General features: G+C 39.3%; 1 protein-coding gene and 2 non-coding genes across 3 annotated transcripts; 1 reads left to right on the forward strand and 2 right to left on the reverse strand.

Annotated features, from left to right (window-relative positions):
* The first annotated feature begins 1,676 nt into the window (after positions 1 to 1,676).
* On the forward strand, positions 1,677 to 8,346 carry cyp24a1 (cytochrome P450, family 24, subfamily A, polypeptide 1). The gene is made up of 12 exons (XM_073468143.1): positions 1,677 to 2,101; positions 2,264 to 2,454; positions 2,577 to 2,670; positions 2,754 to 2,847; positions 3,570 to 3,661; positions 3,963 to 4,074; positions 4,936 to 5,081; positions 5,948 to 6,114; positions 6,650 to 6,728; positions 7,001 to 7,198; positions 7,377 to 7,488; positions 7,898 to 8,346. The coding sequence occupies exons 1-11, from the start codon at positions 1,844 to 1,846 to the stop codon at positions 7,485 to 7,487; spliced, it is 1,542 nt and encodes a 513-aa protein (XP_073324244.1). The 5' UTR covers positions 1,677 to 1,843; the 3' UTR covers position 7,488; positions 7,898 to 8,346.
* Positions 8,347 to 10,119: 1,773 nt separating this feature from the next.
* Positions 10,120 to 10,192, reverse strand: trnat-ugu (transfer RNA threonine (anticodon UGU)). Its single transcript has one exon. It is a non-coding gene; the product is annotated as a tRNA-Thr (tRNA).
* Positions 10,193 to 11,940: 1,748 nt separating this feature from the next.
* Positions 11,941 to 12,013, reverse strand: trnat-ugu (transfer RNA threonine (anticodon UGU)). Its single transcript has one exon. It is a non-coding gene; the product is annotated as a tRNA-Thr (tRNA).
* Positions 12,014 to 12,017: the final 4 nt, after the last annotated feature.

A 12,017-nucleotide genomic window follows, 5' to 3' on the forward strand; every position in this document is an offset into this window, starting at 1 on the left:
ATTTTAAAAAGTTAACATTACTAACACTTGCTGGTTAATGTAAGTGACTTGAGTGGACTATTTCCATTGTCTGCTACTTTTCACTTCTACTACACTACATTTTGAAGGCAAACATTTTACTCCACTATATTTATTTTCTGTCTTTAGTTACTAGTTAGATTTCAGATTACTTGCATCAGAAGTAGCATATTTTTCAAATGTATTTATTTTTATCGGCAAAACACTGATTCCGATAATCAGAAAAATGATGAATATCGGCTCTAAAATTGAACAGGTCGATACTGTTTCGGTTACTTTTCTTGTACTTTTGATACTTAAGTACATTTATTTCCAGAAACTTACGCTTATACTTCAGTACTTTTGATATCAGGTACTTTTACTCAAGTGCTGTTTGTATGGGTGACTTTTACTTTTACCAAAGTAATACTTTAACATAATATCTTTACTTTTACTCAAGTATGACTTTCGGTTACTTTTTAAACACTGATTAGGCGACATGACAAAGTTCTGGAAACCTTCTGATTGATTGTTCCTGAGGATGTTTAGATGACGATTAATTTTTCTGCAAAAGTGAAGCAGCAACCTGCTAAACTCAAGTAACTTAGTCTGTATTTTAGACAGTGTTGTAAAAAGTATCCCAAAGTCATACTTGAGTAAAAGTAAAGATAATGTGTTACAGTATTACTTTGGTGATAGTCAATCTGAATACTACTTGAGTAAAAATCTTTAAGTATCTGATATTAAATTAACTTTGGTATAAAAAGTTGTTTTCTGGCAATAAATGTACTTAAGTATCAAGAGTACATGTAAAAGTAAACACATATTTACGTATACTGTGGGTCCGGCCTGGTTGATTATTAGATCTGATTAAGATTTTTTCTGATGAGTGTTTTGGGTTTTTTAATAAAAATAAGGAAATTTGAAAAATACGCTACTTTGGCTCTGATGCAGCAAGTAATCTGCAAAGTAACTAGTAACTAAAGATATCAAATAAATGTACTGTACTGGAGTATAAAGTACAGTAATTGCCTCCAAAATGTAGAGTGTAAGTAAAAAGTAGCACAAAATGGAAATATGTAAACTACAAGTACCTCAGAATCTTACTTAAGTGCAGTACTTGAGTAAATGTACACACATGCACATTTTTAATCATTCAAAAAGAGAACTGGAGAATAGAAATCTTACAGAAAATGGAAATACTCGAGTAAAGCACAGGTGTGGTTAATGTGCCTTCATTGCATCACTGGTTTTATACGTGTTTAATGGGCACACATTATAATAATTAGACTGAAGATGCCCAGATTACCCCTCATCACCGCTCTGCAAAGAACACACACTCCAAAACACAAACAAAGCAAACACACGCGCGCGCGCGCGCACACACACACACACACACACACAGGCTGCAATCTGTCAAATATTTGCCCACGGTGCAGAAGTGTGGCAGTAGTATTTGCTCTGCCAAAGTTTCGGTTCATCCAGTCGCGGGTCGCTCTGAAACATGGTTCAAGCGAACCGCGTCACCTCCGATGTGGCCTGTGTGTTTATTTATAAAGGCGGGGGGGTGGGGGGGTGCACTTCCTCGGTCTTCCTGGGGTCATACGATCCTCCCAACGTGCATCCATAAATGAATGGTGGGCTCGACGGCCACACCATGCAGGACCGGCCCCTGATTGGTTCGGTGCACGGCAGGAATAAACACTCTCGGGGTATATATATTGGCGTGAAGGTGTGACACTTCCAAGAAACACGAGAAACCCCCTAAAACCAACCCTCCCTCCCCCAAAGATAATAAAGAAGAGCTGCGGTGAAACATTACATTATTCTACTACAGATTTTAAGGATGAGGGCGCAGATCCAGAAGGTCCCCCAGATACTGGAGCTGCTGAAGAAGAAGTCCGTGGGGCTGCAGCACTTCAAACCCACATCCTCAGTGTGCGTCCTGGAGGAGAAGGATGCTGTGTCGGTGGCGCGCTGCCCTCACGCTGCCTCCAGAGCGCACAGCCTGGACGCGATCCCGGGACCCACCAACTGGCCCCTCGTCGGCAGTCTGGTTGAACTTCTCCGTAAGGGAGGCCTGACGAGACAGCATGAGGCACTGGTACAGTAAAATCAGTCAAATTTCTCTCTACTTGCCTGTTTTTTTGTTTTGTTTTGGAATGGATCTTCTTTTTCTGCTTTTAAAACGCATACTAAAATAAATAAATAAATAAAGCATGCTCAATGTATTTCGATTCAAATCTGATCACCGGCTCTGTTTCAGGTGGATTATCACAAGAAATTCGGCAAGATTTTCCGCTTGAAGCTGGGCTCGTTTGAGTCGGTGAACATTGGCGCACCTTGCTTGTTGGAGGCGCTCTACAGGAAGGAGGGAAGTTACCCTCAGAGGCTGGAGATCAAACCCTGGACAGCATACAGAGACCTGAGGGACGAGGCGTACGGTCTCCTCATCCTGTAAGCACACTTTTCTTTTCTTTTCTTTTCTTTTCTTTTCTTTTTCTCCTTTATCTGTCCACAACTCGTCTTATTTATTTATTTCTTTTAAAATCTGAATCCCAAACTGCTGATTCTTGCAGGGAGGGGGAGGACTGGCAGAGAGTGAGGAGCGCTTTTCAGCAGAAGCTCATGAAGCCGACAGAGGTGGTGAAGCTCGATCGTAAAATAAACGAGGTAAGGATCAGAAACTTTAAAGAAAGCACGCGCTGTGTTGGATAAAATCGACGAGGACTGACAGATTTTCTTTGTGACTTCAGGTGTTGGTGGACTTTGTTAGCAGAATTGGGAAAACTAACGTCAGTGGAAAGATTGAGGACTTGTACTTCGAGCTGAATAAATGGTCGTTTGAGAGTGAGTTCAACTGTTTCTCTTCAGTTTTGTTCATGAGAGCTGCATGTGAGGATTATTGGTGTTAGCAGTTAATGAGCTGATTGTTTTCTCTGTCTCTTGTTTAGTCCATAAAATGTCAAAAAAATTGAGAAAATGTTTTGTGACATTCAGTAGAAGTAGAAGACAGTAAATGTCTCTTGTTTAGTCCATAAAATGTCTCAAATTTGTGTAGAGCAAAGTCTTAAAGTGTCTTGTTTTGTTAGACAGGCAGCCCAAAGAGAAGTAGTAGAAGTAAAAAAAAAAATCATTTTCTCTTTAATCAACATATCCTTTCTGCCATACAAAACATAAATGTGTGCTTCGAAAGCAAATCTCATTAATGAGCTGATTGTTTTCTCTATCTGTTGTTTAGTCCATAAAATGTCTCAATTTTGAAAAAAACAAAGTCTTAAAATGTCTTGTTAGACCAGCAGCCCCAAACTCAAAGACATTCAGTTGAAGTAGAAAAAAAAATCATTTTCTCTTTAATCAATATATCCTTTCGGCCGTACAAAACATTATTGTGTGCCTCGAAAGCAACTGGATGTTTTCGTAATAAAGGTTTATAATCTATAATCTATAATCTCATAGTCTGTAACGGAAATAGATAGAAATATTGAATTTAAAATGAAATTATTCTTTTCAAGTTCTCTTAAAATGATCCAATTCTAAATCTCATTCTTTTGCTTTTTTCTGTCATTCAGCCATCTGCCTCGTCCTCTACGACAAGAGATTTGGTCTCCTGCAAGAGAGAGTCAACGAGGAGGCCATGAACTTCATCACAGCGGTGAAAACAGTGAGTACACCTGTTGTTATTCCACACATACAGCAGCAGCAGCAGCAGCAGCAGCAGTGTGTACTGTAGATCTGTGAGACCGGCTGAACCTGTAGTTCATCAGGTCGTGGATGCAACACTCTCACAATATTTACTGGGGCAAACCAATATCATCAGAGATGATTAGTGAAGGCTCACAAAGGTCTCACAGGGCAGTGGGTGCAAAGAAACCAAAAAAACTAGAAGGATTGCATCAAAGATTTTCAGTGGAGGTGACGATGACTAGATTTAATCCTGTTTTCTCTTTTTCTTCTTTCTGTAGATGATGAGCACATTCGGCATGATGATGGTCACACCGGTGGAGCTCCACAAGAGCCTCAACACCAAGACATGGCAGGACCACACGGCAGCATGGGACCGCATTTTCAGCACAGGTACAAACACACACAAATATATGTGATTACTTTCATTTCACAAAGTTCTGGTACAGTTTGTCTCCATTTCTCTGCGACGACACAAACCAGTTTGAGCTCACTTCCAGTCAGCCAATAGTTAGATAGATAGACGAGAACAGAGGGTGGGCGGATTTGAACCGGGTTGCCTCGGTGTTTTTTGTGTACTTGGCACTCGGGGCCAGAGCCGTAGTAAACCGCATGACCTAAGGGGGGGAAATCTGCCAAATATTTGTAGTAGCAGAAGGTTGGAGGGGGCGTTAGAGGGTGGTAGAAGATGATGATGGTTGTGATGTTAATTGGATGGAGCATAAACACGCACTTCCCAAGTTGTCCCAACATTTAATGGCAAACTTCACGAGAAAAAGTATGTTTTATGCTGCTTGAGGTAGTTTTTATTTTTTCTTTAGAGCGAGGCCAAAGTTGGACCACCATGAGGCTCAATATAGCCCGCAAGTGTTTTATTTTGTCTTTAGTCAAAACCCAAAGAATCTCATTCTGTACAACATTGTAAAACAGATTAATTAGAGTTGGAGACGCTAGTCCCAGCAAATATTTGGCATTTTAAATGAGTCATCGATCATCATATAGTTGCCAGATCAAAAAGTCAAAAGGCCTGAAAATCAGCACTTTAAAGCAACATGCTCCATTAATGCAGGTGCATCAGTTAAAAAAAACACATTATTTAATATATGTGTTACAAAAAACTGTCTATTGTCATGAACTTCCAGACTAACTGCACTGACAAAGAGGAAGCTGAAAGTAGCCATGAACATGAAAGAAACACATTTCAGTATAGAATTTTACATTAATATTTATCTGAACTGCTTTGTGTTTCTTCAGCCAAAGTCTACATAGACAAGAAGTTGAAGAGGAACGCCGACAGAGATCCTGACGACTTAATCGGTGACATCTTACACCAAAGCAACCTGTCTAAGAAGGAGCTGTATGCAGCCATCACAGAGCTACAGATCGGAGGAGTTGAGACGGTGAGCAACACTTTGAACCACAAAGACATATTTTTAGTTTGCTGGAGCAGTTTTGGGAATTTTTGGAAATATCCTTTATAGCTTTATTGCCGAGAGTTAGATGAGAAGATTGATACCACACTTCAATGGGTCAGCTCAAAATGAAGCTACAGTCAGTTAGCTTAGCTTAGCATAAAAACAGTTAACCTGGCTCTCTCTTCTGGTAGTAGAATCCTCCTACCTTTTCAGTGTTTATGCTGATCTACATGTAAGCTAACTAGCTGTTAGCTGTAGTGTAACACTTAAAGGTGTAATTTGTTAAGTAAGTTTCTTACACTCTGCCGATGATGTTGGCTCATATTTTGAGTGTTTTAAACAAATATTCTGGGCATATTTTGTAAATGAACAGATACTGTAAAATAGTGGTAGAAATCTTTTCACCTAACTTCCACAGAAAGCAGATATGTGTATTTCCACAAACTATTTTATTCTAGCTTTTTGTTTATTTACACCTTATGCTCTTAGAGAAATAAAAAGATTATCTCATCACAGTTGCGGCACACCACCATGTACGCAGCTATGAACACGGGTTAACCTTTTAAGTGTTTTACCTTTCGCCTATATTCCTTCGAGTAGGGAGAGAGAGAAAAAAAAAAACCCGTTCAGCCTCTAAAACAAACAGGTGCTGCAGTTACAGTGCGTCAAAGCGGAAAATGAATGTGGCGTCGATGTAACTGAGGAGCCTTTGAGGAACCCCAAACATTCCTCAGCTCCTTTCAGGACCCCACGCAGGAATGCACTTAGAGTAGCCGCCTCACTAAGTGACATCTCCTCTCCTCTCTCTCCCTCTCTTTTCCTCTTTCTCCTACCGTGTTTACCTTTCTCAGACCGCCAACAGTATGCTGTGGGCTATTTTCAACCTGTCACGTAACCCTGGCGCCCAGAGGAAGCTGCTGGAGGAGATTAGAGCGGTGGTGGCTCCTGGCGAGGACCCGTGTGGGGAGCACCTCAAGAGCATGCCCTACCTCAAGGCCTGCCTCAAGGAATCTATGAGGTACAGTAAAACAGGGTCAGCTGCTCTGAGCTCCTGCCTGCTACTATGAGAAACAATTAGCAGGCGATAAACAAGACTGCAGTGAGAGCTAAAAATAGTTGTAGCCGTACATCCACCGATAAATTAGATTTTTCTGTTTCAAAGTCAGACTCCCCGATTTGACCCACGGAGATTAAGAGGCAAAACTCGCACACATGACTTGCTCGAAAACAAGCTTCATGAGATACGGTGGCATGACCAGCAACAACCAGTCGTCCCAGCTTAAAAATCCTCCGTGTGGTCACGTTCAAATCTCTTTCTAACTCTTACACGGTCCGCTTTCTCCCTTCTTCTCGTGCAGTCACAAGTTGTCTGATATGTTACTTAAGGCTAATACCATAACCACATCAGCCAGGGAATGTACATGACCTCCGACTGGAGATTATATCACACATCATCGGAGTATGTTTAGCTCCCGTTAAACAGCTTAGATATGTGTGTCATTGCCCTGCTACAGCTTCACTGAGGCCATATTCCCATATGCTTTTTCTTTCAGGTTATCGCCATCAGTCCCGTTCACCAGCAGGACCCTGGACAAAGACACTGTGTTGGGAGATTATGCCATTCCCAAAGGAGTAAGTGGCTTATTTAGTTTACCATACACCTGACATGAGCAGATTACAGTCTTGTATTAATTTACATTTGACTGATGTCTGAATGAAGTATGTTATAAAAACCCCGCTCACATACTGTACAAAGTCTGAATGGAGCAACTCTAATACAGTAGCATGTGCAATTCAGCAAAATGCACAGAAGGATCAGACTTACAGTAACAAGCTCTTTATTGGACTTTTGGAAGTGTTTAAAAGTTCTGAATGCTTTAATTGTTTTTTTCCTTCATTCACAGACAGTTTTAATGATAAACTTCCACGCGCTGGGCTCCAATGAGGAGTACTTTGACGACAGGACGCAGTTCAAACCTGAGCGCTGGCTGCGGGAGAACTGCTCCATCAACCCCTTCGCCCACGTTCCCTTCGGCATCGGAAAGAGGATGTGCATCGGCCGGCGGCTGGCAGAGCTGCAGCTGCAGCTGGCCATGTGCTGGGTAAGATCAAACGGTTCAGTTCAGTCTACAGACTCGATTAGATCAGTACAGTCACATGGAAGCAGTGTACTAGTAGCTGGTTCATCCAGATTTATATCACTACAGACAGATTGTTTTATATTTCTCTGTCACACGACTCTCTTGAAGCTTTAATTGACTAATTGAATCTTTCTTACAGTTGGTCAGAGACTACGAGATCGTGGCAACAGATAACGAGCCGCTCGACGTGATCCATTCAGGACTTTTGGTTCCCAGCAGAGAACTGCCAGTGGCCTTCATCAAGAGATAAGGTGAGGAGAAAGCCTTTTTAAGTCAAGTTAATTTTTTTTTATATAGCTCCGATTCCCAACAAAAGTTATCTCATGACATCCTTTTCCCAGTTGATGACATGCCTGGTGGCAGACAACGCTGTATAGCGATAGCGAGGTTTTTAGAGAACCAATGTTAACGCTGATTGTTTCGTTGTTTTACATCCATTACATTGTGCAGTCAACATTTTCTTTAATAATAATTTCAATTTACAAAACAGCAACGAAAACCACAATCGGAGCGAGCTTTAGTAGCTGAGTGGGCTCAGTATAGCACTCTGGCATTTGTACCCTGTTTGGAATATATTACTATACTGTTCACTTATAGTTTTTTGTTTGTTTTTATATTTTCTGTCTGTAACTAATGAATTTCTTCCTCCCTCCCTCTCAGGCTCCATATTCAGCTCTTATGGACGTAGTGACGAAGAGATGATACCTCTGCTGCCAACGGCCCCTGATGGTCCAGTGACTCCCTGTATTGCTGCTCTGTAAATAGAAAAGACAAAGAAATTATTAATCATGCCATAAATACCTCAAACGTATTTAAAACTATTACTTATGACTGTTAATGACTGACCAAAATACCAGTTGTTATGTACAAATTGAATGTTGTACCGAGGCAGCTGTCCTTAAAATCTTAATGTAATGTTCTCACCTCATGTATGTGAATGTCAAACTATTACTTTTTGCTTTTCTTTGTTTAATAACTTATATATATATAGGTCACACATGTTTATTTTTCATTGTGTATATAAAGTGCAATTATAATATTGTGATATTGTACATTGTTTTATGTAGAGACATATTTTATTCACTGAAATAAATACATTAATAAATGTATCAAGGCGACGCCTGTGTTCATTTGCAAACTGGTTCATTGCCAAGTTTTGGTATTAATGTCTTTGGGTGATTTGAAGTTTATACAGCTTGAGGAAAAAGAGCTAATTAAGTATCAAAAAGCTTAGTTTTTCCTTACTGTAGCTACGTGTGAATGTATTTTTCTCTTTTCTTTATTAGACAAGCTTTTCATTAATACTGGTGATTAAACACTTCCAACAAAGTGGTCACATGTGTTTAGAATAATGTATTTTCTGTGCAGATCAGGGTTTCACAACCTGGTTTAAAACGACGAGATGTCTACTTGTGACGCCCTCATCACAAGGTGTGGACATGAGTTATGAGTTCTTCTCTTCAGACTGGTTTATTTGACGGACTTTAGAGGCCTGACGAGCTCAAAGTATTTACTATTAAACAAGAAAAAGAGCAGAATTGAAAAAAAGGGTTATTTCTTATCCCTTTATTAACACTTGTTAAGTGCTTTGGATTAAACTATTACATAACAACCATCAGTTACAACCATCACGTACTGAACCTGAGAAATATTTGGCATATTTGCTTGAATAGTTGCAGATTTTATTTTTTTTTGTCGATTTAATAACTAACGATTAGTTAATTAACTGACTTATCATTTCAGTTCCAATTGGAAACTTAGTATGGAAGCTTGCGATTCTTTTTTTTTTGTAACGTACATTAATGGGTCTTGAAAACCCCAAAGTAGTACTTTTAATGGTGACGTATTACTGTTGGTTTGGTAGTTTTTTATCTTTGGTGTCCCTCCACTTCTGGAGAGGAATGACAGACATACAAACTCAGGCCATGGTGAGGATTGAACTCACAACCTCTGGTTTACAAGAGCAGTGCTCTAACCACTGAGGTATAGACACTCAAAACAAACTGTCAAAATGCATAAACTTTATTTAGAACAGATGGAAAATGTAAGATTAAAACAGTTTCCAACAACTGATTTCAGCTGAAAATATCAGATCAAAGATATCTCAGTGTTATATGGAGGCAACTAGGCTTGCTTGAGTTTCTTGAATTTCAAGAAACTCAAGCAGGTGCCGGAAGACATCGCTGTTCAGCTATGACCACTCCGCAGCAGTCATGACAGAGACCTGAAAGGCTGTGTGTAAGAATCAGTTTATATCTCCATATGTGAGCAGATTGTAACCTGACGTAAAAAATGAGACTTTCCCTGTCTCTCGCGTGCCGACACAAGCCTGTGGATCTTCTGATCCTTCAGATTTTGGTAACGTCACAATCCCCAGTATGTATGTATATATTGCTGACAATACTTTAGTGTTCGCAGCAAAATATACAAATTTTGCTGTGAACACTAGAGTATATATATTTTGTATCTGCCTTTAGTTTTTGTGCACCGAATACATGGAATTTTATCAAGACACTTCACCTCAGTGTGCAATCGTTTTTTACTAAATATTGTTCTTATGACATGTTTAAACTCTGCATATTTTTGTGTATATCGGCATAAATGCAAATGAGGGAAACCTCAATGATTTTCTAGGCTTCCACAACAGTTTGAACTGAATTGAATAAAGTTCAACTATGAATTCAGGACTTTAAATTGTAATGGATTACAATGTTAGACTACTTCTATTGTCAGTGTGGCATTGTATTTGAAGATGAATTATATGCTGGTTCGCATATTGTGTTTTTTTGCCTCACTGATATCCAGAGATGATAGACGCCATGCAATTTCTCCATTAACAGGAATTCATATGAAGGTAGTAGGATGAATTTAAAGCAAATAACAGGCCCTAGTGAGAATTGAACTCACGACCCCTGGTTTACAAGACCAGTGCTCTAACCACTGAGCTATAGAGCCTTGTACATATGCATCATACTGCATATATTTCATCGACTATTGATGTATACTAGACAATTGAATCAGTCTCAGTTTGTTTTGAACCTTATCTAATCAACTGTTGTTGTTTAATAACCAGTGAGGTCAGTGTTACGAAGAGTATGCTGACCTAATTCTACAATCTCAAAATCAAGTTACATAATACCATTGTCTACTGTTACTGCACACTGAGGTAAACAGGGCTGCTTATGTTAAGAAAGTGAGTTATGAGTTTAGGAGCTCATACGTCATGTTGCTATGTTTGGAATGAAAAGTGTTACTAAAATAAAACAGACAGGGAATTTCAACCTTTGAATACTTTTTTCAGTTACTCTTTGACTATTCATGTAAAATACGAAAACCCCCCCAAGAGCAATGTTACTAACTGAAGTACAATTTGAGGAACTTGTACTTGTACATTTTGATTTTATGCTATGTTATACAATAAATCCGAGAAATGTTACGCTATTTAACAGGTTTGGTTACTAATTACTTATTTCATTTAAGATGTTAAATGAAGCGACACATGACACAACATACAATGCATTAGTATACATTTACATATTTGAACCAGTGGTCCACAACTTTTTGGCTTGTGACTGTGTTTGGGAGCCTTTCTCATATTATGAGTTAGTAGTTTCACTGAAGATGATGATTTTCTTTCTCTAAACTACCCAGAAAGGTATATTTCTGTAATATGTCACAAAATTATACAGATTTATATCCAAAAGACTTTATTTTTTCTTAATTTCCAACATGATCATCACAACCCTTCAGATATATCTTGTGACCATTTGACTGGGGACAATTGGACAATTGGTTGTTAAAACTAGTTCTACTTAAAGTAATATATAATATATTAGATGAAATGATATAACCCACACTGGCGTTTACAACAACAGTGGTGTGTGTGGATTAATCCAGAAATATCGATGCATCTGATCCCAAACGTCTCTGTTCCAGGATCGATTTTCATATTAAAGGATCGATACCTAAGCTCAGTAAATAAATAGTGATATTTATGTGCTTTCACTTGCTTCTTTTTGTAATAGACTACATTTACATTGAGGTCTTGGTAATTAGTATTTCCTCCACCACTGTGCTCTTCCTAATCTTTAGGACAGGAGACGCTCCTTTGAGGGCAGCAGCGTTCACACTGGTTTAAAGTGGCTTGCAGATAAAAAGAGCTTCTCACGTTTGTTGTCCTGACATCCACTCACTGGCAGTTTCACACCAATTCACACCTTGATTCATGGGACTCGATGACTCTCACATGACTGCCATGTGACCTAAAGGCTCACATGTGACCTCAGGTGACATCGACACGTGAACCAGCCAGGAGAGGTTAAAATGCCTCCAGTTAAAGAGGCTTCACCAGTCAGGAGGAATGATGCAGCCTCTTGGATGAAACATATTGGAGATGTTTAAATCAAAACGTAAATCTGTGCAGACTCTAGAAAAGAAGTAAAACAACGTCGGTGACACCTGAGATGATTTGTTGGAATATCTGCTGATTTTTTCAAGAAGAAGTCAAGAAGTAAAGAAAACTGCTCTGCATGTGTGTACTGGCGATTAAAGAGGATATGAATGGGAATGAGATGTTTATACATTTTCAGGGTCTGTAATCATTTAAAGGGCTAGTAAACCACATGATTGACAGTTATCTCTGATGGTATAGATGGTACATTATTTAGTAGTTTGAGAAGAAGGACAAACTTAAAGACAGACTGAGGCCCTAGTGAGGATTGAACTCACGACCCCTGGTTTACAAGACCAGTGCTCTAACCACTGAGCTATAGAGCCATGA

The sequence above is a fragment of the Pagrus major genome, chromosome 6 (assembly GCF_040436345.1).
Source record: "Pagrus major chromosome 6, Pma_NU_1.0".
Classification (NCBI taxonomy): domain Eukaryota; kingdom Metazoa; phylum Chordata; class Actinopteri; order Spariformes; family Sparidae; genus Pagrus; species Pagrus major.

Bases quoted from the DNA above. Each gene is read 5' to 3' on its own strand.
- cyp24a1 (XM_073468143.1), top strand. From the start codon at position 1,844: ATGAGGGCGCAGATCCAGAAGGTCCCCCAGATACTGGAGCTGCTGAAG. The intron at 2,848-3,569 runs GTGAGTTCAACT...TCTGTCATTCAG, and splicing joins GAATAAATGGTCGTTTGAGA to CCATCTGCCTCGTCCTCTAC. The intron at 3,662-3,962 runs GTGAGTACACCT...TTCTTTCTGTAG, and splicing joins TCATCACAGCGGTGAAAACA to ATGATGAGCACATTCGGCAT.